The following is a 21,847-nucleotide window of genomic DNA, read 5'->3' on the forward strand; positions in this document are numbered from 1 at the left end:
CCCACCCACAGGCATCCTCAGGGGGCCTGGTAAAGCCAAGAAGAGCTGCACGGAGAGTTTCCCACTAGAGGCAGAAGCCAGAGACATGAACTGGTTGGTTTCAGAGCTTCTGGCCTTGGACTCTTTCAACAAATAATTAACAGATGGAACAAGGACAACACCAAGGACTAGTGGCAGTAGGATCTATATTGAATTGAAAGCAGTTGGCGGAGAGGTGCAGAATGAGGCCAGGAAGCAAACTAAAGCTCCCTTGCTTGAGGGAGATGAAGCCATGGCCTCATTTCTGATTAGCTGAAGATGGTAGCCTGATGGGGTGCAATGGGGCATGGTGGAGAGAACACTGGAAGCAGAGTCAAAGGGCCTAACTGGGAATCTTGGCTTTGTCACTATGTGGTTTCTTCTAAATCACTAGCCTTCTCTGGGCCTCAATACTCTGACCTGTAAAATGAGGGAATTGGGCTATGTGATCTCTAAGGTCCCTTGCAGTTCTGAATCTGATCCTATGAAGTAACCCAGTGGAAAGACCAGTAGCCGATAAGTTCTCCTCTCTCTACTAGCAGGGGCAGAATGGGATTGAGAAAAACTCCTCCTCACAGAGGTAGGAGAAGTGGACTCAGCAGCTGCTTTCATTAGTCCTTGGCATCACCCAGCTAACAGGCTGCCAGCTAAGAAGCACACAGTCAGAAGAACAAAAATCAGAGAAAAAAAAAGGTATTTATTATTTCCTAATAAAAGAGGATCCCCACATCACAGAGAAAATTGTGTAGAAGGGGTTCTCCCACACACCCAATTTATCCTCACTAATTCCATGACTCAATTGTTGATTCAAAATTGTCCTAGTCATAGGGTGGGAGTTGGTTGGGGAAGAGGACACTTTCCCACACAATCCTACCAGAATTGGGCTATTTTATTTGACTTCTCGATTAGTGATGGACAAAATTAAAACCCCAGTGTTGACAAGCTAGCAACATTATCTTAAATATACATCCAAACACAGCACAAATGGAGACAGTAAACTATGGTCACATTTCAACATGTACAACCAAAGGTTAAAAGGTGTCCTGAGAATTAAGTGCTCATCAACTGGTGTTTGGACAATCGCTCAACTGAAGGTTAGTTGGTATTAAAAATATGTCTCTGGTACTGTTAGTGAGATTCACGGCCCTTCTAGAACTGAGTTAGACGTCCTGGGTAGTAGGTTTATAAAAGTTGGCTAGGGATGGCACAGGTGCAAAACAGATTCAGTTTTGAGGCTAGCTACTGATTTCCACCTCCAAAGTCTCATGAAATCTCCTTAAATAATCAAGATGAATTCAAGTTTCAAAATGGCCACACTGTACCAACCAAAGGATGTCTTTAAGGCACAAGATAGAGTTCATTAAGTGCTCTTATTTCTTCATTCTCTTCCCCCCGCCACCCCGATATGCAGATTCTTGCCAAGTTGAGTTCAGTCTCGTCCCTTCCCTTGTCACTGTACTCCTCCTCCCCTTGTCTGGAGGATCTAAGATTTCTGAGTTTCATAAATTAGGTGCAATCCAATTAAGGAACTTCATGGCAATTTCAAAGCCAAGGAAACAGGCCTAGGGAAAAAAAGAGATGGAAGGGGTGTTAGGAGAGTACTGATTCACCACACCATGTGGAGACTACCTCTCTATCCATCCTCCCCTGCTATAGCTAAAGGGAAATCCATTAAATTCAGAGACCTCTCCAAAGCAGAAAGGGCTCAGTGTTACTGCTATTAAAATAAAATGACTCTATCAAGTCAGCAGAGTAGCCACTGACGTATTTCCCACAGTCAATCTATCCACGGTCTCTCAACTCGCCGTTGTCTACCACCCGGTAGCCAGGAAACCAATTCAACAACCTCATGTTCCCATGACCTACATCTTCATGGCACCCCAGCCACCGACAAAGGTGGTCATATCCTAGGTCTCACCACCATCTGTGACTGTGCCACCTCCATGATCTCAACAATGAAATTTCCCTCTCAGATAATAACCTCTTATCTGAAAATCTCTCCTATTGTTTTAATCTAGAAGAATATAAGCTATGTGAAGACAGGGGTTGTTTTTTGTTTTCATTTTTGTATCTCAGGCACCTAACACAGTAGACACCTAAGAAATATGAGTGGACAACTTAACTGGGGTTTGGGTTTTTTTTTAACCTTTCTTTGCACCTCAAGAGCTGAGCATAAGGACTGCCACATATGAATAGGTGCTTATTAAAGCCAGAGACAGCCAGCTGGTTAACTTCCGAGCTCTAGGCCAGGGATGCTCAACCTTTAGTTTCTGAAATTGTGTTTTTTTAATATTTAATTTTAATTTAATTTAATGTTTAATAATAAATACAGTTCATTATAATGGATTTCCTTTGTAATCTTATGTATTTCATTTTATGCATTTAAAAACATGATTCTGAGAAGAGTTCCATAGGCTTTACCAGACACTGTGCAAGGGGTCTATGACACCAAACAAATTCACAGCCCTTACTCAAGGCAGACAAGTAGTCTCCTCTTTCTGTCAAATAATGAAATGAAAAATGTACACTGGACAGCATAGGGACATTGGCAGTACTGTAACAGACAAGCAATCAAAACACCTTCGTCCGAGTTCTGGCTCAGGCACATAACTAGATAGTTATGACTTAGGAAAATCTTTCCCCTCACTGGTCAGCTTCCTCTGCTACAAAATGAGGATGGTGGGCTGCATCAACCTCTCCAATTCTAACATTCTGTGACTCACACATTCCCAACATCCAGCACAAGGAATTGCTGCCCCTTTGCTAAGAGCTTCTCTTCCAAAGCCAGTTTAAGATTTAAGAGGCCAGTTAGTTCCACCTGTGTGGAGATGTAAGCTCAAGATGATTCAGACCCCAGAGGACAGAACGAGATGTCCCTATGCCCCAGGGCACATGTGAAAACTGTTGAAGAGACAGTGTCCTTTCTGTAGAACTCAAATAGTGCAGGTGCCCAGGGACACGGAAAGCCCCAGCTCCCCATGGGGAAAGGTAATTGTTCAGCCACAGTGGGTAAGACAAATATTCTCTGAAATCTCAACAGGATGCAGAATTTCAAAACCTGAAGACACAACTTCCCTCTTTCACCTGAGGACCAAGAAGGCAAGTCTCAACGATAACTATATAATACAGGGATTGGGCATGAGTCTGAAATCAGGAAGAAGACAACATCTGCCTCTGAGCTAGCTGCTTTGCCAGACCCACACTGTCTGGTCCTTAGCTTGGAGAATGGCAGTAGCTTCGGGTGAGGCAAAGAGGATGGCATACTTCATATCTGCTACTTCCTAGCCTTGGTTTCCTCATCTACAAAATGGGACTAAATATTCTTACACTACTGTTTGTTGTGAACTGGCTGCTTTGTATAATTTCAAGAGCTATATAACTATGAGTTATAATGTAGACATCACACAGTGTCACAGGAAGAGCTTTGGAGCTGGAATGAGGAGAACTGGGTTCCAATCCCTCTCTGACATTTACTAGTTACGTGATGCTCAGCAAGTCACTTCAGTTCTCAAAGCCTCAGTTTCTTTATCTTTAAAAATGACATCGATGACCCTTGCACTGTCTATCTCACAGGACTGTTGAAAACACTTTGCAAACCTTTAAGCTCTATAGAACTGTAAGCAATTCATGTTACTATTTTGTACTTACAGCATTTGCTGGGAAGGCACGGATCATTACAGCATTAAAACCTTTGTAAAGGGATGTGATACCTTCTTCTCGGATCAGCTCTCTCAGCACATCTCGGAATCCATTAGGGTATTTTCCAGGTGGGGCTGTTGGAGCAAAATAGGCAACTAAGACTTTAAAAAGCTACCTTGGGACCACTGTTTGAGCCCAAAGCTGAATCAAGAGGGAGGTCCATTAGCAGTGGCTCAGGACACCAGCACATGTCACTGGGAAACACAGCAGTTGCCAAAAAAAGGCTGAAACTTTAAGGTGACAGACTGAATCAGGTATTTAATTCCTCAAACACATCTTTTATCTTGTCTCCTGATCCAGTACTGACCTACCAACCTGACACAAATAGAAAGGGGCAGAGGCTATATAATGCACTAATCATTTTCTCTTTGTCTTTCAAATGTGGTACTATGTATGATTGAAGTTTTGGAAGAAAAGTAGATTTATCATCTCCATTTTTTTTTTGGCCCAGGCTGACATTACCATGAATCTGTACTCCTGGTACACACACCATCTTAGGTCTATCTTGGAGGCTAATGAGGAATCCAGCTAGGGATTTAAGCATTGTTGTGGAGATTCCACCAACTAGCAGAAAAGTGCAACAGTTTTATCTTCAAGAAAGGCTTTTGATCAAAAGCAAAGGATGAAACATGCATGGGTCGATTCCCCCCTAGCAGCCTGATCCTCTCTCACCAGTCTGGAAGCGGGACTTCAGCACATCTGGAGGGATAGCCACAATCCAGTTGAAGATTCCTGCGAGGCCTCCAGCCACCAGGATTCGAGGGGGGCTGAGGTCACTAACACTGCAGAGAAGAAATCATTGTAATAGGATGGTTAAGAGGAAGAGAAAGGCTGTGCAAGCTGAGAGAACCAAGTAGATCTACCTGCAGAGGAAGGTGGAGGAGAAACAGGTATGAGAATAGGTGCTGGAGAGGCCTTCCTGGATTGTGGCCTCAATGAATACAGTAACAGCTGCAGGAAAAAGATGAGTGTTCCCTACTCATTTCTTACCTCAAGAAAGGCAGTGAGCTGCAGGAATGGGAAACAAATGAGAAAAATGAAGCTTAGAAGCAGATGCTTTTTTGTCCAGATATGGCTGGGCCACCTATTACAGTCCCAGGGTGGCACTGTTGGTCTTGGCCTTTGAATGAATAAGAGGAGAATAGGAGGTCAAGACCTTCACACCTACTACTCAGAGGAGAAATGGGGCTAGTCTTAGAAGGCCATGTATACCCCTTACACTTCAGTTCTTTCCTAAGTTAAGAGTAGCAATCCCTAGGGAAGCCTCTTCTGCTTACCTTTTGCCTTCTGGGGTGAAGAGATCTTTCAGCCACTCATAAGTCATGAAGTACATCCCACTGGCTGGAACATCTGTTTGTATCAAGAAAGATACTTGCTAAGAAAAACAAAGCAAAGCTAGTCAATGTTCTTGAATGTAGGAGTATATGGTTAAAAGATTGGCCCTCAAAAACAAATATGAAAAGACAGCTCCCTCCATCTCTTTGCAGAGGTAGGAAGGTGGTCCATGGATGTGCAACAATGCATATAATATCAGATTTTTTTCCAATGTGGTTACTGTGTTGGCTGATTTTTTTTCCCTCCTTCTTCTTTTAAAGAAAATCTTTATTATAAGGGACTGTTCTCTTGAAGGAGAGAGAAGAAGGAATTTAAGGGAAATCTAGGCAATGTAAAAAAAAATATCAATACAAATCTATTATTAAAAAAATAAATATCTACTAAGGCATAGAGGGGGATTGGTATCTGGAGGGAGTATCCACAATGAAGAAATAAAGAATATTAAAAAGTATTAGAGCATTTTTAGTTTATTAGCAGTTTTATCTTCTGATCCCATAAACTAGACTGGTTTTGCTTGGGTTTTTGCTAGATTATAAATATTCAATTTGAATGATTACAAAAATTTATCTTGTTATTTGAAAGTACATTAAAAAATTAAGTCAGCTTTTCTTCCCCCTCCCACCCTCCACCCCCCACCCTCCAAATGGTAAATGGTTCAAAGCTCAGTACAGGGCTCCTCCTAAGATTTTCTCAGGAATACCACAAGACTCATTTCCTGCTACAAAGTCTTGAATGGGTGGAAGGAGCAGATCCACTCCATCACCTACATCAGCCAAGACATCCCCCTTGTACAATGCAATCCAACCTCCTCTACTTTACCTTCTCTGCCACATCATAATCTCAACCTAAGGGTCTGCTCTTTTTCCCCGGAGATCTCTGTTCATCACTTCCTTTCCCATCCCAGCTCCTGCAGTCTCCTCCACGAAGAGTCTGCAAAGATACCATACTGAGGTTTGCTGTCAATGCTCAGCCCTGTGGTACTCCCCATCCTTTACGGGAAAAGGCTGTCCATCAGTATTCAACAGCCCAGCCTATATACTATCCCTAAATTCACATCATACACTCTTAGCTCAGTTGACCTATTGCCTCTTTTGATATTTCCTAGTCATCTGTTCCCAATTCAAGGCACTAAAGCTACTGCTGCTTACAGCCAATTTCATCTTAAATATGAAAAGTAAACCTTATATCCTGCCAGAAATGGGGGTTAAAAAATACCAACTTATGCCTTCTTTCAGTGCAAAATGTCCCTTCATGGCAGTTCTGCATATTCTGGAAGGGTGATCCCCAGTGGTTACCTCTCATAAGCGTAAGCACAGTTCCTTTGTAAATGCCTCTTATTCCAGCTTCGTGGTACACTTTTTTGATACAGTCCCAAGCACCAGTGTATTTTGTCTCTCCTGATGAAGCTTGAATCTGAGTGGAGGGGGAGGGGCAGGAAAAATCAGATTATCAAAAGTGAATCAACCCAGAGACAAGGCCAATATGGCAAAGTAGAGAAGCACTGAGCTAAGCCCTCCCAGAGGCTCCTCCAAATAGCTAAAATACCGCCTCAAATCAAATTCTGGAGCAGCAGAACCAACAACAGATTGAATGAAACAATTTTCCAGCCCAAGACAACTCAGAAGGTCAGCAGGAAAGTTCTGACTCACCAGGGTGTGTAGCACAGGCTGCATCACGGTGAGCCTTGGAGCTGGCTGCATTGATGGCAGCAACTTCTGGAGCTCTCCTCCCATGTACAGTGGGGGAGTTGGAAAACTGGTTGGAAGGATATTGCAGGGGATTCTTTGATGGCACTAGGTTCAAGACCCTGTTGCATTGCCCATATGCAGGTCTGGGTCACAGTCCCAGGGCCAAAGAGAATGTGACTGAAGGAGAGCAGGGGCCTTGGTTGAGATTCAAGGGCAAAGAGGAGTGCTTGTAGTTCTTTATAGGGGAGTAGGGTCTTGGTCTCAATTCCAAGACACAAGGAAGCACTAGCAATTGTGGCTGCAGGAGAAAGGTGAACTTGGTCACAGTCCCCAGTAACAGAAGGTCCCCTGGTCACAGAAGGAATGCTATCACTAGCGGCTACAGGGAGGAAAGGTCCTTTCCTGGGTAAAGACCAGCACACAGGTCAGAAGTGACCACACCTCTCCCTAGATAATACCAACTCAGAAGCATTAAAAACATATTAGCCCCCAGAGCTAGCTCTGAAAACAGCAGTAAAAAAGTCCTGAAGTTTGGGGCAGTGCCCCCTCTACTCCAGGAGCAAAATCCAATTTTAACATAAAGTTAAAAGTCAAGAAATTGGCTAGAAAAATGAGGAAACAACAAAAGAACATGGTCATAATAAATCACTGTGGAGACAGGGAAGACAGAGAAAAACCCAGAAGACAAAGATGTCAAAGCAACTACAAGCAAAGACTCAAAGAAAAAATGTAAATTGGATACAAGTCCAACAATAATTCCTGGAAGAGCTCAAAAAGAATTTTAAAAATCAAATAAGAAAAGTAATGTAAAAAGTGATAAAAGAAATGAGAATGACGGAAGAAAAGTATGAAAAAAGAGTCAACAGCTTGGTAAAAGAGATACAAAAAAATTAATAGAGAAAACAACACCTAAAAAAACACCAATTGGTAAAGGAAGTATAAAAATCCACTCCTTAAAAAGTAGAATTAGCGAAATGGAAAAAAGGTACAAAAGCTCACTGAGAAATAATTCCTTAAAAATTAGAATTGGGAGAGTGGAAACAAATGACTCCATGAGAAACCGTGAAAAAATAAAAGAAAGAGAATTTTTAAAAATAGAAGAAAATATGAAATAGCTCACTGGAAAAACAAATGATCTGGGAAAAAATGGAACAAGGAGAAACAATTTAAGAATTATTGTACTACCTGAAAGCTATGATAAAAAGAAAGCCTAGACATTATCTTTCAAGAAATTATCAAGGAAAACTGCCCTGATATCCTAGAACCAGAGGGTAAAATAGAAACTAAAAGATTCTACCAATTCTGGGAAAGAGATCCCAAAATGAAAATTCTCAGGAATATTATAGCCAAATTCCAGAGCTCCCAGCTCAAGGAGAAAATATCACAAGAATATCATAAAGAAACAATTCAAATATGGAGCCAAGATTTACCAGCTTCCATATTAAAAGATTGGAGGTCTCAGAATATGATATTCCAGAGGGTAAAGAAGCTAGTATTATAATCAAGAATCACTTGACCAGCAAAACTAAGTATAATCCTTCAGGTAAAAAAAAAATGGGTATTTAACAAAATAGAAGACTTCTGAGCATTCCTGATGACAAGACCAGAGCTGAATAGAAAATGATTTTCAAATATAATACTCAAGCAAAGCACAAAAAGGTAAACAGGAAAGAGAAATCATAAGGCAATCAATAAGGTTAAAATGTTTACTTCCAAACAGGAAGATGATCATTTTAACTCCTAAGAACTTTATCATTTTTAGGGCAGTTAGAAGGAATATACTTAGACAGAGAGCACAGGGGTGAGTTGATTATGATGGGATGATTTCTAAGAAGTAAAACTAAGGGGTGAGAAAGAAGGATGCACTGGGAAATTAAAAGAGATGCAAAAAGAAGAGCTTTTCCGGATGGCGGCCGGAAAGCAGGAACTAGCGTGAGCTCCCTGCCGAGTCCCTCCAAAAACCTATAAAAAAATGGCTCTGAACCAATTCTAGAACTGCAGAACCCACAAAACAGCAGAGGGAAGCAGAGCTCCAGCCCAGGACAGCCTGGATGGTCTCTGGGTGAGGTCTATCCCACACAGAGCTGGGAGCTGGCAGCTGGGAGCAGAGCGGAGCAGAGCCCAGCGTGAGGAGCGCGGACCAACCAGACCAGGAGTCGGGCGGAGCGGGCCATAGTGCCCTGAATCAGTGAGCTGCGGCAGTTACCAGACTTCTCAACCCACAAACACCAAAGACAGCGGAGAAGGTTAGTGGGAAAAGCTGCGGGAGTGGAAGGAATTCGCGGTTTGGCTTCCAGCCTCGGGGGCAGCAGAGGTGGGGCAGCTACAGCTGCAGTTGCTTCTGGCCCCAGGCCCACCTGGTGGGAGGAATTAAGTGGCGGATCAGAGCAGGAGTGCACAGCCTGCTGAAGATCTAAGCCCAGTCCGGGTTGGGGGTTCTTGGGGAAGGAGGAGTGCTGGTGTGACAGAGCCAGCACCTCCCCCCCAAACGTGGAACATAGAACTCTCTAGTCTACAAGCAGTCATACACCGCTGAAAAACACAAGGGTCAAGTTAGTTGGTTGGGAATATGGCCAGGCAGTGAAAACGCACCCAGATTCAGTCTCAGACTTTGCATTCTTTCTTTGGTGACAAAGACCAAAACATACAGAGAGAAGAAGTTAACAAAGTCAAAGAGCCTACAACAGAAACCTCCAAGAAAAACATGAACTGGTCCAGGCCATGGAAGAGCTCAAAAAGGATTTGGAAAAGCAAGTTAGAGAAGTAGAGGAAAAATTGGGAAGAGAAATGAGAAGGATGCGAGAAAACCATGAAAAACAAGTCAATGACTTGCTAAAGCAGACCCCAAAAATACTGAAAAACACACTGAAGAAAACAACACCTTAAAAAATAGACTAACTCAAATGGCAAAAGAGCTCCAAAAAGCCAACGAGGAGAAGAATGCTTTGAAAGGCAGAATTAGCCAAATGGAAAAGGAGGTCCAAAAGACCACTGAAGAAAATACTACTTTAAAAATTAGATTGGAGAAAGTGGAAGCTAGTGACTTTATGAGAAATCAAGACATTATAAAACAGAACCAAATGAATGAAAAAATGGAAGACAATGTGAAATATCTCATTGGAAAAACCACTGACCTGGAAAATAGATCCAGGAGAGAGAATTTAAAAATTATTGGACTACCTGAAAGCCATGATCAAAAAAAGAGCCTAGATATCATCTTTCAAGAAATTATCAAGGAGAACTGCCCTGATATTCTAGAGCCACAGGGCAAATAGAATTGAAAGAATCCATCGATCGCCTCCTCAAATAGATCCCAAAAAGAAATCTCCTAGGAATATTGTCGCCAAATTCCAGAGCTCCCAGATCAAGGAGAAAATACTGCAAGCAGCCAGAAAGAAACAATTTGAGTATTGTGGAAACATAATCAGAATAACCCAAGATCTGGCAGCTTCTACATTAAGAGATCAAAGGGCTTGGAATACAATATTCCGGAGGTCAATGGAGCTAGGATTAAAACCTAGAATCACCTACCCAGCAAAACTGAGTATCATGCTCCAAGGCAAAATATGGATTTTCAATAAAATAGAGGACTTTCAAGCTTTCTCAGTGAAAAGATCAGAACTGAATAGAAAATTTGACTTTCAAACACAAGAATCAAGAGAAGCATGAAAAGGTAATCAAGAAACAGAAATTGCAAGGGAATTACTAAAGTTGAACTGTTTTGTTTACATTCCTACATGGAAAGATGACATGTATGATTCATGAGACCTCAGTATTAGGGTAGCTGAAGGGAATATGCATATATATATATATGTTTATGTATATATATATATATATATATATATATATATATAAGTGAATGTGTATGTATGTATATATCTATGTGTGTATGTATATATATATACATATATATATATACATATATATACACATGTATATATATAAAAGAGAGAGAGAGCAGACACAGGGTGAGTTGAAGATGAAGGGAAGATATCTAAAAGAAATAAAATCTAATTAAGGGATGAGAGAGGAACATACTGAGAGAGGGAGATAGGGAGAGATAGAACGGGGTGGATTATGTCGCATAAAGGTGGCAAGAGGAAGCAGTTCTGTGGGAGGAGGGGAGAGGGCAGGTGAGGGGGGAATGAGTGAACCTTGCTCTCATCAGATTTGGCCTGAGGAGGGAATACCATACATACCCAATTGGGTATCTTACCCCACAGGAAAGAAGAGGGAGGAAGATAAAAAAAAGGGGGGGGGATGATGGAGGGGAGGGCAGATGGGGGTGGAGGTAATCAAAAACAAACACTTTCGAAAGGGGACAGGGTCAAGGGAGAAAATTCAATAAAGCGGGAAGGAGCAAAATATAGTTAGTCTTTCACAAATGAGTACTGTGGAAGGGTTATACACAATGATACACATGTGGCCTGTGTTGATTGCTTGACTTCTTAGGGAGGGTGGGTGGGAAGGGAAGAGGGGAGAGAATTTGGAACTCAAAGTTTTAAAAACAAATGTTCAAAAACAAAAAAAAGTTTTTGCATGCAACTAGAAAATAAGATACACAGGCAATGGGGTGTAGAAATTTATCTTGCCCTACAAGAAAGGAAGGGAAAAGGGGATGGGAGGGGAGTGGGGTGATAGAGGGGAGGGCTGACTGGGGAACAGGGCAACCAGAATATATGCCATCTTGGAGTGGGGGGAGAGGGTAGAAATGGGGAGAAAATTTGTAATTCAAACTCTTGTGGAAATCAATGCTGAAAACTAAATATGTTAAATAAATAAATTTAAATTTAAATTAAAAAAAAAAGATCACTGGTCAATGCAATCGACCAATCACTGCTCTAGATTTAGAAGACTGATAGGTAACCATGCTCCTGATTTCTTGGCAGAAAGATGATGGACTGCAGGCATATAATGAGACATACATTTACAGACATAGCCAATATGTGAATTTGATTTGCTTGACAAAACTCATTGTGATAATGGAGGGCTTCAATTTGGAGGGTGTATTGGGTAAATGGGTAGTGACGATGATTTTAAGAAAAGAAGAAACCTATCAATGAAATATTAAAAATACAAAGAAGAGAGAAATTCAGGAGACACAAGTAAGCAAGATAGTTTTGTTATTGTCAAGTGAAATTTAATGTTCTCTTAAAGTAGGAAGTCTTAACCTTTTTGGTATTGTAGGCCCCTTTGGTGGTCTGGTGAAGCCTATGCTTCTCAGGATAATGTTTTTAAATGCATAAAGTAAAATACAGAAGATTAAGAAGGAAACCAGTTGTACTGAAATACAGTTATCAAAAGACATCAATAAAATAATATATGTAAATAAAAAAAAAAGAAGAGCTTTTCCAATGGAGGGGAAGATAGGTGAGTGAGGTGGTAGGCAACACTTGAACCTTATTCTCATTGGAACTGGCTCAGAGAGGGAATAACATTCATTCTCAGTTGGGTAAAGAAATCTATCTTACCCTACAGAAAGGTAAGAAAGGGAAGGAGACAAGAGAAGGGGAAGGCAGTGGTCAGAAGGAAAAGAGCCTTTTGAGGAGGAACAGGTTAAAAAGAGAGAGAAGGATAAATAGGGGAAAAAACAGGGTAGAGGGAAATACATCACTGTGAATGGGAATGGGATAAACTCACTCATAAAATGGAAATGGATAACAGAATGAATTAAAACCAGAATTCAACAATATGTTATAAGAAACAACACTTGAAGCAGAGAAATACACCAGAGAGTAAAATTAAGGGGCTGGAGCAGAATTTATTACGCTTCAGGTGAGGTTAAAAAAAAAAAGAGTATGAGTAGCAATCATGATCTCAGATAAAGCAAAAGCAAAACTAGTTAGGCAATTTAAGTTAAAGTTAAGTTAAAGCAAAGCTAATTAAAAGAGATAAGCTGGGAAAATACAATTGCTAAACAATACCGCAGACAATGAAGTATTATCAATACTAAACATATAAGCACCATATAAGCACTAAATTCTTAAAGGAAAAGTTAAATGAGTTACAAAAGTTAAATATGATTGCTCTTCAAAGAAAACTGAATGGGAGTAGAAAGAAGAACATCTTTTTCTCAGTGGTAAATGACACCTAGGAATTGAGGGGATGCCCATCAGTTGGGAAATAGCTGAACAATTTGTGGTACATGGGGATAATTTGTAATAAGTATAATCTGAGTACTATGGTGCTGTAAGAAATGATGAGCAGAATGCTTTCAGAAAAACCTGGAAGACTTACATGAACTGATACAAAGTGAGGTGAGCGGAACCAGAACATTGTACACAGTAACAGCAATACTGTACAATGATCACCTGTGAATGATTTAGCTATTCTCAGCAATACAGAGATCTAAGAGAATTCCAAAGGACTTATAATGAAAAATGTTATCCACCTCTGGAGAGAAAAATGATGGAATCTGAATGTAAATTGAACCATACTTTTTTTTTTTATCTTCATTATTCTTGGTTTTTTGGTCTGTGTTTTCTTTTGCAATATGGTTAATATGAAATGTTTTGCACAACTGCACACGTATAATCTATATCCAATTGCTCACCTTCTAAGCGAAGAGGCAGGGAAGGGAGGGAGAGAATTTGGAACTCAAAATTTTAAAAAAACAAATGTTAAAATGCAGTTGAGAAAAAAAAATAAAAATTAAATGTAAAAAAAGTGAATCAACCCAACTGAAAGATATTGATTAAATGTCCTACTAGAATGGCAAAAATAGTGAAAAATTGTAAAAATGTATTATAGTTGACAACACTATGTGAAAAATGGGCATTTTAATATTTTAGTTAGTGGCACTATCAACTGGTAGAAACATTCAGGAGACCAATATGACAAAATGTACTTTCCACACAGTGATTCCATTGCTGACATTATCTCAAAAAACATTTTTATAAAAAGGGTGGTGGGGAGAGAGGGAGGATTTATCTGTACAGAAAGATTTACAATCATTCTATCTGTAATAACAAAAAAAGGATATAAATTTTTCTTGCAATTGGAGATAAACTACATGTTAACATAATGTAATATATTCCACAAAAATGATAAATATCAAACACAAATAAGTATGGAAATAAAAAGTGAAACAAACAGAAAGCAGTAGAACCAGAACGTACAACTTGAGTACAACAACAACAAAAGAAGAAAAGGAAGAAAGGCCAGGGGGCGGGGAGTGGGGGGTGGTGCGGAGATTGAGGAGGAGGAGTTGTTAGAGGTCAGAATTTTAGACATGCCTGAAAGATGTGCAGCACAAGTTTCTTTTTTGCTTTCCTTTTTGTTCATTAAATTATTTCTACCTTGTTATTTAAGATTTTATCTCTCATTTGGGTTATTTGTTATTGTTGATGGCTATTGTCTTTTTAATAATCTTCTTAAGTCTTCTTAAGTTTTTCCACAAATACCTAACCAGTAACTTTCCACATCAGGGAATTGAGCATGGGATTTTTCAGTTAACAATTCCCTCATTCAACAAACACAAGCTAAGTAACTATCATGCAGAAGATACAAAAGATGGAGAAGATAAATAGATCCTACCTCCACAGAATTTATAGCCTAGTTAGAAACTCAGAACACACACATACTAAAAAACTGAAAAACAATTCAAGACAACATAAGTGATAAAGGAATTCAGTATTAGGTCAAAAGCACTGCTATGGAGAGAGACTGTGCAGAAGGTGGGTCTTGAGCTATCTATTAAAGGAAGGGTAGGATTTGGATAGGTGGAGGTGAATAGGAATGGGAAGCCAGTATTCTTTCAAGTCTGATCCACTGAAATGTTTTTCCAGCTTTTTGATTAGCTAAATAAGGTATACAGCTTTAGGGTAGAGAATGACAGGTCTGTCTTGCTTTCTTGCTAATAAGATACATCAATATTCTCTCACACTTGAGCTACATGTCCCACAGCACCTCAAACTCAACATACTCCAAATACAACTCATTACCTTCCACCCAAACCTACTCCCTTCCAAATTTCCCTGTTTCTATCAAAGGCACCACTGACCTTCCAACCATCTAGGTTTGTAACCTTGGAATCATCCTCTTAGCTTAACACCACATAGTTAATCAGTTGCCAAATTCTGTTGTTTCTACCTCTATGGCATATTTTGCATCTGTCCTCTTCTCTCCACTCACATGGCCATCACCCTAGTTCAGGACTTCATCAGCTCTTACAGAATTATTTACAAAAATCTCCTAAATGGTCTCCTAGCCTCAAGTGTTTCTCTACATGGCTACCAGAGATTTTCCTAAAGTGCATGTCTGACTGTGTAACTCTCCTATTTAATAAATTCTGGCTCCCCATAACATCTAAGATCCAGTACAGGCTTTCCAACCTTATTATGCACCTCTTCACGTACACTTCAGTCCAGCCAAACTAACCTTCTTACTCATCCCCACATAACGTATTCCACCTGCTACTTCCACCCCTTTGTACTGGCTCCCTCCCACCCCTCAGAAGCACTCTCTCCTCACTTCCATCTGTCTCTTTGAACCCTAATTTCTTTCACAGAAGAGCTCAAGCACCAATTTCTACAGTACATGAAGCCTTTCCTAATCCCAAGCTTCTAGCATTTTCCCCCTAAAATTGCATTTTCTCTCTTTCATCTGTAACCATATATGTATATGTTATATCCTCTAATGGAATGTAAGCTCCTTGGGTAGAAGGACAATTTTATTTTTGTGTCTGTATGTCTAGCACCTAGCAATAGTGCTTGGCATACAGGTGGCATTTAATGAAGGTATGTAGATGGACTAATAATTTAAAGTTCCCATATTCCTATAAACCTTGAAAACATTTTGCACATGTATCTAGCAGCTGGTATTTAAGGAATGGAGGGACTTTTAAAAAATGGCAAACAGAAGCTATAAAACTGAAAAGCAGAATACTTTCTTCCCCCTTACCTGTAAGAGACACTTTATTCTTTCTCCAGGAGTCATGATTCCTGTTGTGAACACACCAGATAACATCCCAGCTGCAAACAGCTGAGGATAACTAAAATGGAAAAAACAAGAGTGGTAGAGAGCCAGTGATTAACTACACAGGATGTAGGAAATTCCATAAATGAGACAGCTTTATATCCAAACATCTGTACTTTGCAAGGCTGCAAAGGGTATTTGAAGGACCCATAATTGCAAAGTTATAAGGCTGAGGTTTTGGTTTTGTTTCACTTTGTTTTTATCTTGCTCTTCGAGGGCCTAAGGTCCAAGGAAGCTAAAGGGTTAGGAAGGTTTTGCACCATTGTGGATCTCCATACCAAAAAGAGTGGGAGGTCTGGATTAAGAAGTAATCTTGGCTCATTTCCTAATGGATACTAAGTGTGGATACAAGCTGTCTTTTGAGGGTCACCAAGGAACTGAGAACATTTTGCCCCCCAAGCGTGAACGGTTTAGCACTGAGGGTGTGTAGAATGAGTAATGGCTGTCTCACATTGTCAGAAAGGAGGTGGATGGAGCTAAGCCAGTCTTTAATTCTGCAAAGCTGCCTGCCCACCTTTAGCACACAATGGCATCTCCAGGTTTGCTTTGTCTGTGGCCAAAGAACTGGCAATAACATAGTAACAACAACTGGGAGTGCTTTAACGTTAGCAAAGTGCTTTACATAGTTTATCTTGTTTGATCTCATAACTTTGGCAGGTAATGTGATAGGTATCATTAACCCCGTTTTATAGATGGAGAAATGGAAGCTCAGAGAAGCCTTGCCCATGATCACAAAACTCATAAGGGTGGGAGGCAAGAGTTGAACCCAGGACTCTTCTGATCCCAAGTCTAGACTTTTCCCACTATGTCACTGCCTTTCTAGTAGTGGCTTTGGTGACTTCCTGTCTGGCTCAGTTTCCATTCCTATTCAGACCAACCTTTGAGCCTGAGTAGTAAGGACAAGAAACAAGAGTTGAAGTTGGCTACATTTCAACAAAAGCTATAGCAGCTTAGGAAATACTTGTGGAAAAACTCCTTTGTTGGCCACAGTGAGCCTGATGAATTGTATAACCAGAAGAGTGTGAGGCAAATGGCATCCACAGCTGGCACAACAGTCGGGTAGCAGTAGCTCCCCATCCCAAATTCCAGGTTGAAATATGGATTTTCGATTTAGAGATTCAGGGATTAGGGATTAAAGCAACAATGGGCTGAGCTTTTAAACTCTTTCTCTGCCTACCGCCCCTTTCCTGCTCCCTCCCCCCCACACCCTCCCCGCCCCATCCACTTCAGAATAGGCTCTGTATCAGGGAAAATTGTACAGCTCTAGTTAACCTGCTGAAGCTTAAACCTTTCGCTACTGAGCCACCATCTCATCCAACCAACCAACCAACCAAAGATCCTTACACAGGAAGGTAAGAATAAAGCTAAGAGGAAGTGAATTCCAAGAATCTAGGACTGTTATGCACTTACCTAGAAATGGTGGGGAATAAAATGGCTTGTGCGGTGATGATAAGAGAGAGGAGAGGACATGTCTTGCTTATAAAGGGAGGACCAATGGAATTAGATGAAGCACATAGTATGAAGAAGAAAAATGTTCTTTTCCTAAGTAAGGTGACATATTGATCATTGTAATGATGATGCTAACTATGCTCCTACTAGCGTCCCACTAGAACAAGTAGATAATGAAGTCCAGTGACACACCAAGACTAAGGCCCTTTGCATCCCTTATCTTCTACTCTGATACAAGAAGAGTCAGACACAAATGGTGTGATTGGCCTTATGGAAATCACTCATTACTTTACAATACTCACTGCCTATGCCCAATGAGCAGAATACTTACCCATCCCACCCTGAGAGAAAATATGAAAATGACTAATCAGAATTCTATATCCAGTAGCATCAGAATCCCAAACCTGATGCTCTGGCTGGCATGGCCTGCCTCAAACTGATCCTGCATCTTTTAAATATAAATCTTGTATCTTTATAAATACTCCAGAGGTTATGAATGCTTGTGAAGGTGTGCCCTGCTGTGTTCAGTGGAAGGTGACAAGGGTGGCAAAGGGGCTTAGGATCATGCCAAAGTAGGAACAGTTCAAAGAAGTTGTGGGGTTTAGCCTAAAAAAGAAATGGATTTTTCTAGACTGCTGCATGGAAGAGGGATAAGGCTTGTTCTGATTGGCCTCAATAGGAAGAACTGGGAGCCACAGGTAGAAGTGACAAAGAGGCAAATTAAGGCTAGAGGTCAGGGAAATGTTCCTAACATGTAATGTTATTCAAAAGTGGAACAGACTGCCTCAGGCTCCCCCTCATGGAAGTCTCCAGCCAAAAGCTGAATGATCAGGTATGCTAGAGGGGATTCTTCTACAAGAGATAGGTTGGAACAGATGTCCACTGAAGTCCCTTCCAACTCTGAGATGGGGCAAGTCTGAGACCTATTTGGAAACAGTGGCTGCAGACCATCAATGAGATTGAAACTCAAGTGTATTTACTCCCAATCCTGGTGTTTACCCTCTGCCAATTGAAGTACCTAACTGACCACAACCCTTGCCCATTCAGAAACCTTGTATGCATAATTCTTCCCATATACCCTAGAGACCAAATACTTCTGCCTTTATTCACCTTTGCTCCCTGCTATGCTTCTAGGCAAGCAGAGCCCATAAAAGGTGGCTCCACCTTCCTGCCTATTTCTGTTCAACATACCTAATTTCCATTTTAGGAAGCAAATGTGGAGAGTCAAATGAGGAAACATTTTTAGTTGCTTATATACCTGAGTTTCTGTTCAGGTGCTGCATCATGGCTCCAAGACCACAGACCCAAGACTCCTACATCTTTCTATATTCACTACTACCTTTGTGTACCATCTTCTAATGATATCAATCAGCACATGCTATTGAGCTCTGAGCTCCAGAAGGGCAGGCAGGGATGGTGTCTTCTTTAAGTGCTGTACTTCTCCTAGCTCATGACTTTGTACAAAGTGGGCACTTAGAAATGAAAGGATGAAGGAATGGATATAACACAAAAGGAGAGACTCCTGAGACCAAAGCAGACTTTGTGCCCTTTTGCCCAGAACTCACAGAGTGCTGTAAGTATCTCTTACAGAGGTACTTTGGGGCTGAAATCTTGGGACATCTGTGGCTTCCTCTGGAAAATCAGCCCTAAGTAACTTAGGCTGAAAAAGTAGATAGGACTCTACTAAGCCAATCAGATATGACAGCAGGTATGAACTGTAGGACTCAGATATCCAATGATAATAACCCAGGTTGCCAGGTTCTTTTGCTTGTGCTCATCTGGGGAGGGTACTGAGTCTTATCTCTGACTGGGATCCATAGTCCAGCTGGCCTTTTGCTAAGGATCATGGCCAGAGATCTGAAAGGAGATCCTGCTGCTGCCAGAGCCAGATACCTAGCAGGGAGCCCCACTGTGACAGATGTGTGTTGTCAGAGGGAATCCAGAGTTCCTTATTGCCATCTGCTCCCTACTACTGCCATAGAAGGCAGAGCATCAGGGCTGGCTACCCTTTTGGGGAGGGATTAATATTTTAAATAGAAGTTAACAATAAAGCTTACATATGCCTTCTAGCTTTAAAATATTTCTTTTAACTACTGTTTACAGAATCTTATCAAACATATTTGTTAGAATGAACTGGACACCAGAGTGGCTGAGTCAGCTTTGGGGTCTTATTTTGACTTAGTCACTGCCTCATGCTGAACTTCACTTTCCAAAAATAAGGAAAACAAGGCTGATCTATCTCATCCATGGGGAGAAATTGTTAAAACACCTATGAGCATGGTGTAGAGAAAGAATAAAAGCATCCCTTTCTCCCTCACCAGCTCACAACCTGGGAGGGAAGACAATAAAGAACACTCTAACCTCTGGTTCCAAGAATAAAGATCATGGAACCACTGGACTTCACTTCTGGAAAGATCCTAAGAGCTCATCTAATAACTATCAACTTTTTTGAGTTTAAGAACATGATTTTTTAAGGTCACAAAATTTTGTATTTCAGTATATATTACAGTAGCTGGACTACTAATACACTGATCAAGAACTACATAATGACAAAATAATAATAATAATAATAGCAATGGGCAGTATGGTACAGTAGAGTTGGAGTCAGGAAAGCCTGGGTTCAAATGTGGCTCCTGCCACTTACTAGCCAGGTGACCATGAGCAAATCACCTAACATCTCTGGGACTCATTTAACTCAAAAATCCTATCATCATTTATAGACAAGGTGAAATCTTTTAAGTTCCCATACCGACAAACACCACAGGCCCTTCACATATCAACTTAATAATAAACTTATATTGACATAGCAACTTCAAGTTTGCAAGTGTTTCCTCCTAACAGCTGTGTGAGACAGGTTGTGCAAAATGTCTATTTTACAAATGAGGAAACTAAGCCTCAGAAAGTGAAGTGATTTATCTACTGTCACAGTGCTGCTAAGTGTCTGAGAAGGGGTTTGAACCCAGGTCTCTTAACTCCAAGTCCCACACTCTATTCTCTAAGCCACCAAATGAAAATGCTTGGCGCACATACAGATTTGTGGAAATTTGGATCAAAGTTTGGAAAGCACCAGATCCAGTCTAATTCCTTATTTTACAGAGAAGAAAAATGAGGGCTAGAGGGCACAAGATCACACATGCAGTGAGTAGCAAAGCAAAGCCAGGTCTTCACAGGCCACATCAGTGTTCTTCCCACTATGCCATGCTGCCTCCAGACAAAGCTTTCCAAAGCACCTTCCCTTCTCACCCATGAACCTATTCAATGACTGCCCGGGGCACAAACTATGCCTTATCCGTGAGGTGCCTTTTATAGAATAATCTGTGGCTAAGTATGAACACTGTCCCAATACAGTGGACCTGAAGAACTTACTTCAGTATGTCATCTGGGTGCTTCTGCTGTAGTCTCTTCCCCAACCCGAAGCCAAAGAAGCACACAGCAAACATGGGTGTGACACCAACAAGGGGAGCAGCCATTCCTCGGTAAAGGCCTCGAATACCCTGAAAGACAATGTGCAAACAGGCAATGGGCACCACACTTTAGTTTCTAGATTGAGAATGGAAAGGGACCTCGGAGGTAAGTCATCTAGGTCAACTTCTGCATCTTCTGGATGAGAAAACTGAGGCTTACTGGGTCATGCGATTTGCCCAAGGTCATACAAGTAGTAAATGGCAGAACCAGGATTTGAATCCAGGGTCTCAACTCCCACATCTGGCATTCATTCCACTATACCATGCATTTTCATGAGGAAAGTATCTTGAAGAGGAAAAAGAAAGACCACATCCTTTAACTTTCCACTTTTTTCCTTTATCTGACATCCTGGCAAAGAAGGCAGAGAGCAGGAATCTGACAGGCCCAGTCTCTGTTGTGCTATGCGCTATGACATTCTTCCAGTTGAGCTCTCCAGCACAGGTGCTGACTTGGCAGCCAAAAAAAGTGAATGTGATCCTAGTTTGTATTAATAGAAAGAGAGTTTCAAGAGGGAGGAAGGGAGGGAAAGAGGGAGGGATTGAAGAAGCAGATAAGCATTGCTGTGTTTTGCTATTCTCTGATCTGGTCAGAACAGTATCTGCCATTTTGGGATGGCACATTTTAGAAATAGCACTGACAAACTGGAGTATATGCAATGGAAAGAGAACGGAATAATGAAGGAACTGGAAGCCATGCCATAAAGATGGTTTGGGACAAGGAAGTGGCCTTCAAGTATCCGAAGGCCAGAATCACACAGAAGGGTAGGATTAGACTTGTTCTCCCTGACCTTGGAGGGTAGAATTCAGAGGAATAGGTAGAAGTTACAGGGAGGAAGATTTTAGTTTGACCTAAGAAAAGCCTTTCTAATAATCAGTGCTATCCAAAGAACGGAATGGACAGTTTCAATAAGTAGTAAGCTCTCCATGAGGAGGTTTTCAAGCAGTGGCTGTATGATCACTCATTTAGAGGCAACCCTTGACCTGAGCTCTGAAGAGAGCTAGGGATAACAAGAGGTGGAAGTGACAAAGGTAAGCATGCAAGGCATGGAAGCCAGCATGTACAAAGACACAACAGTCAGAAATGAAACAGAAATGAAATACGGCACAGAGTGTGTTCACTTCAGGGTAAGACAGGTTCCACAACTTCACTTGTCTCCACTGTGGCCAAACTAGTCACATGTCTTCATCACCACCTATTTGGACAACTGCAAGAACTCC

At 41.0% G+C, this 21,847-nt stretch overlaps 1 protein-coding gene across 1 annotated transcript in view; it reads right to left on the minus strand.

The window, feature by feature from the left end:
* Positions 1 to 695: 695 nt before the first annotated feature.
* The window catches only part of SLC25A20 (solute carrier family 25 member 20), a 39,197-nt gene continuing 18,045 nt past the window's right edge, over positions 696 to 21,847 (minus strand). The window contains exons 3-9 of the mRNA XM_036739020.1: positions 20,532 to 20,659; positions 15,642 to 15,732; positions 6,348 to 6,465; positions 4,995 to 5,067; positions 4,390 to 4,499; positions 3,667 to 3,791; positions 696 to 1,580 (exon numbers count right to left, since the gene is read on the minus strand). Coding sequence (XP_036594915.1) covers positions 1,518 to 1,580; positions 3,667 to 3,791; positions 4,390 to 4,499; positions 4,995 to 5,067; positions 6,348 to 6,465; positions 15,642 to 15,732; positions 20,532 to 20,659 — 708 coding nt within the window. The 3' untranslated portion in view covers positions 696 to 1,517. The remainder of the gene's footprint in view (positions 1,581 to 3,666; positions 3,792 to 4,389; positions 4,500 to 4,994; positions 5,068 to 6,347; positions 6,466 to 15,641; positions 15,733 to 20,531; positions 20,660 to 21,847) is intronic.

This window comes from Trichosurus vulpecula, chromosome 9, assembly GCF_011100635.1.
Source record: "Trichosurus vulpecula isolate mTriVul1 chromosome 9, mTriVul1.pri, whole genome shotgun sequence".
NCBI classification, from domain to species: Eukaryota; Metazoa; Chordata; class Mammalia; order Diprotodontia; family Phalangeridae; genus Trichosurus; species Trichosurus vulpecula.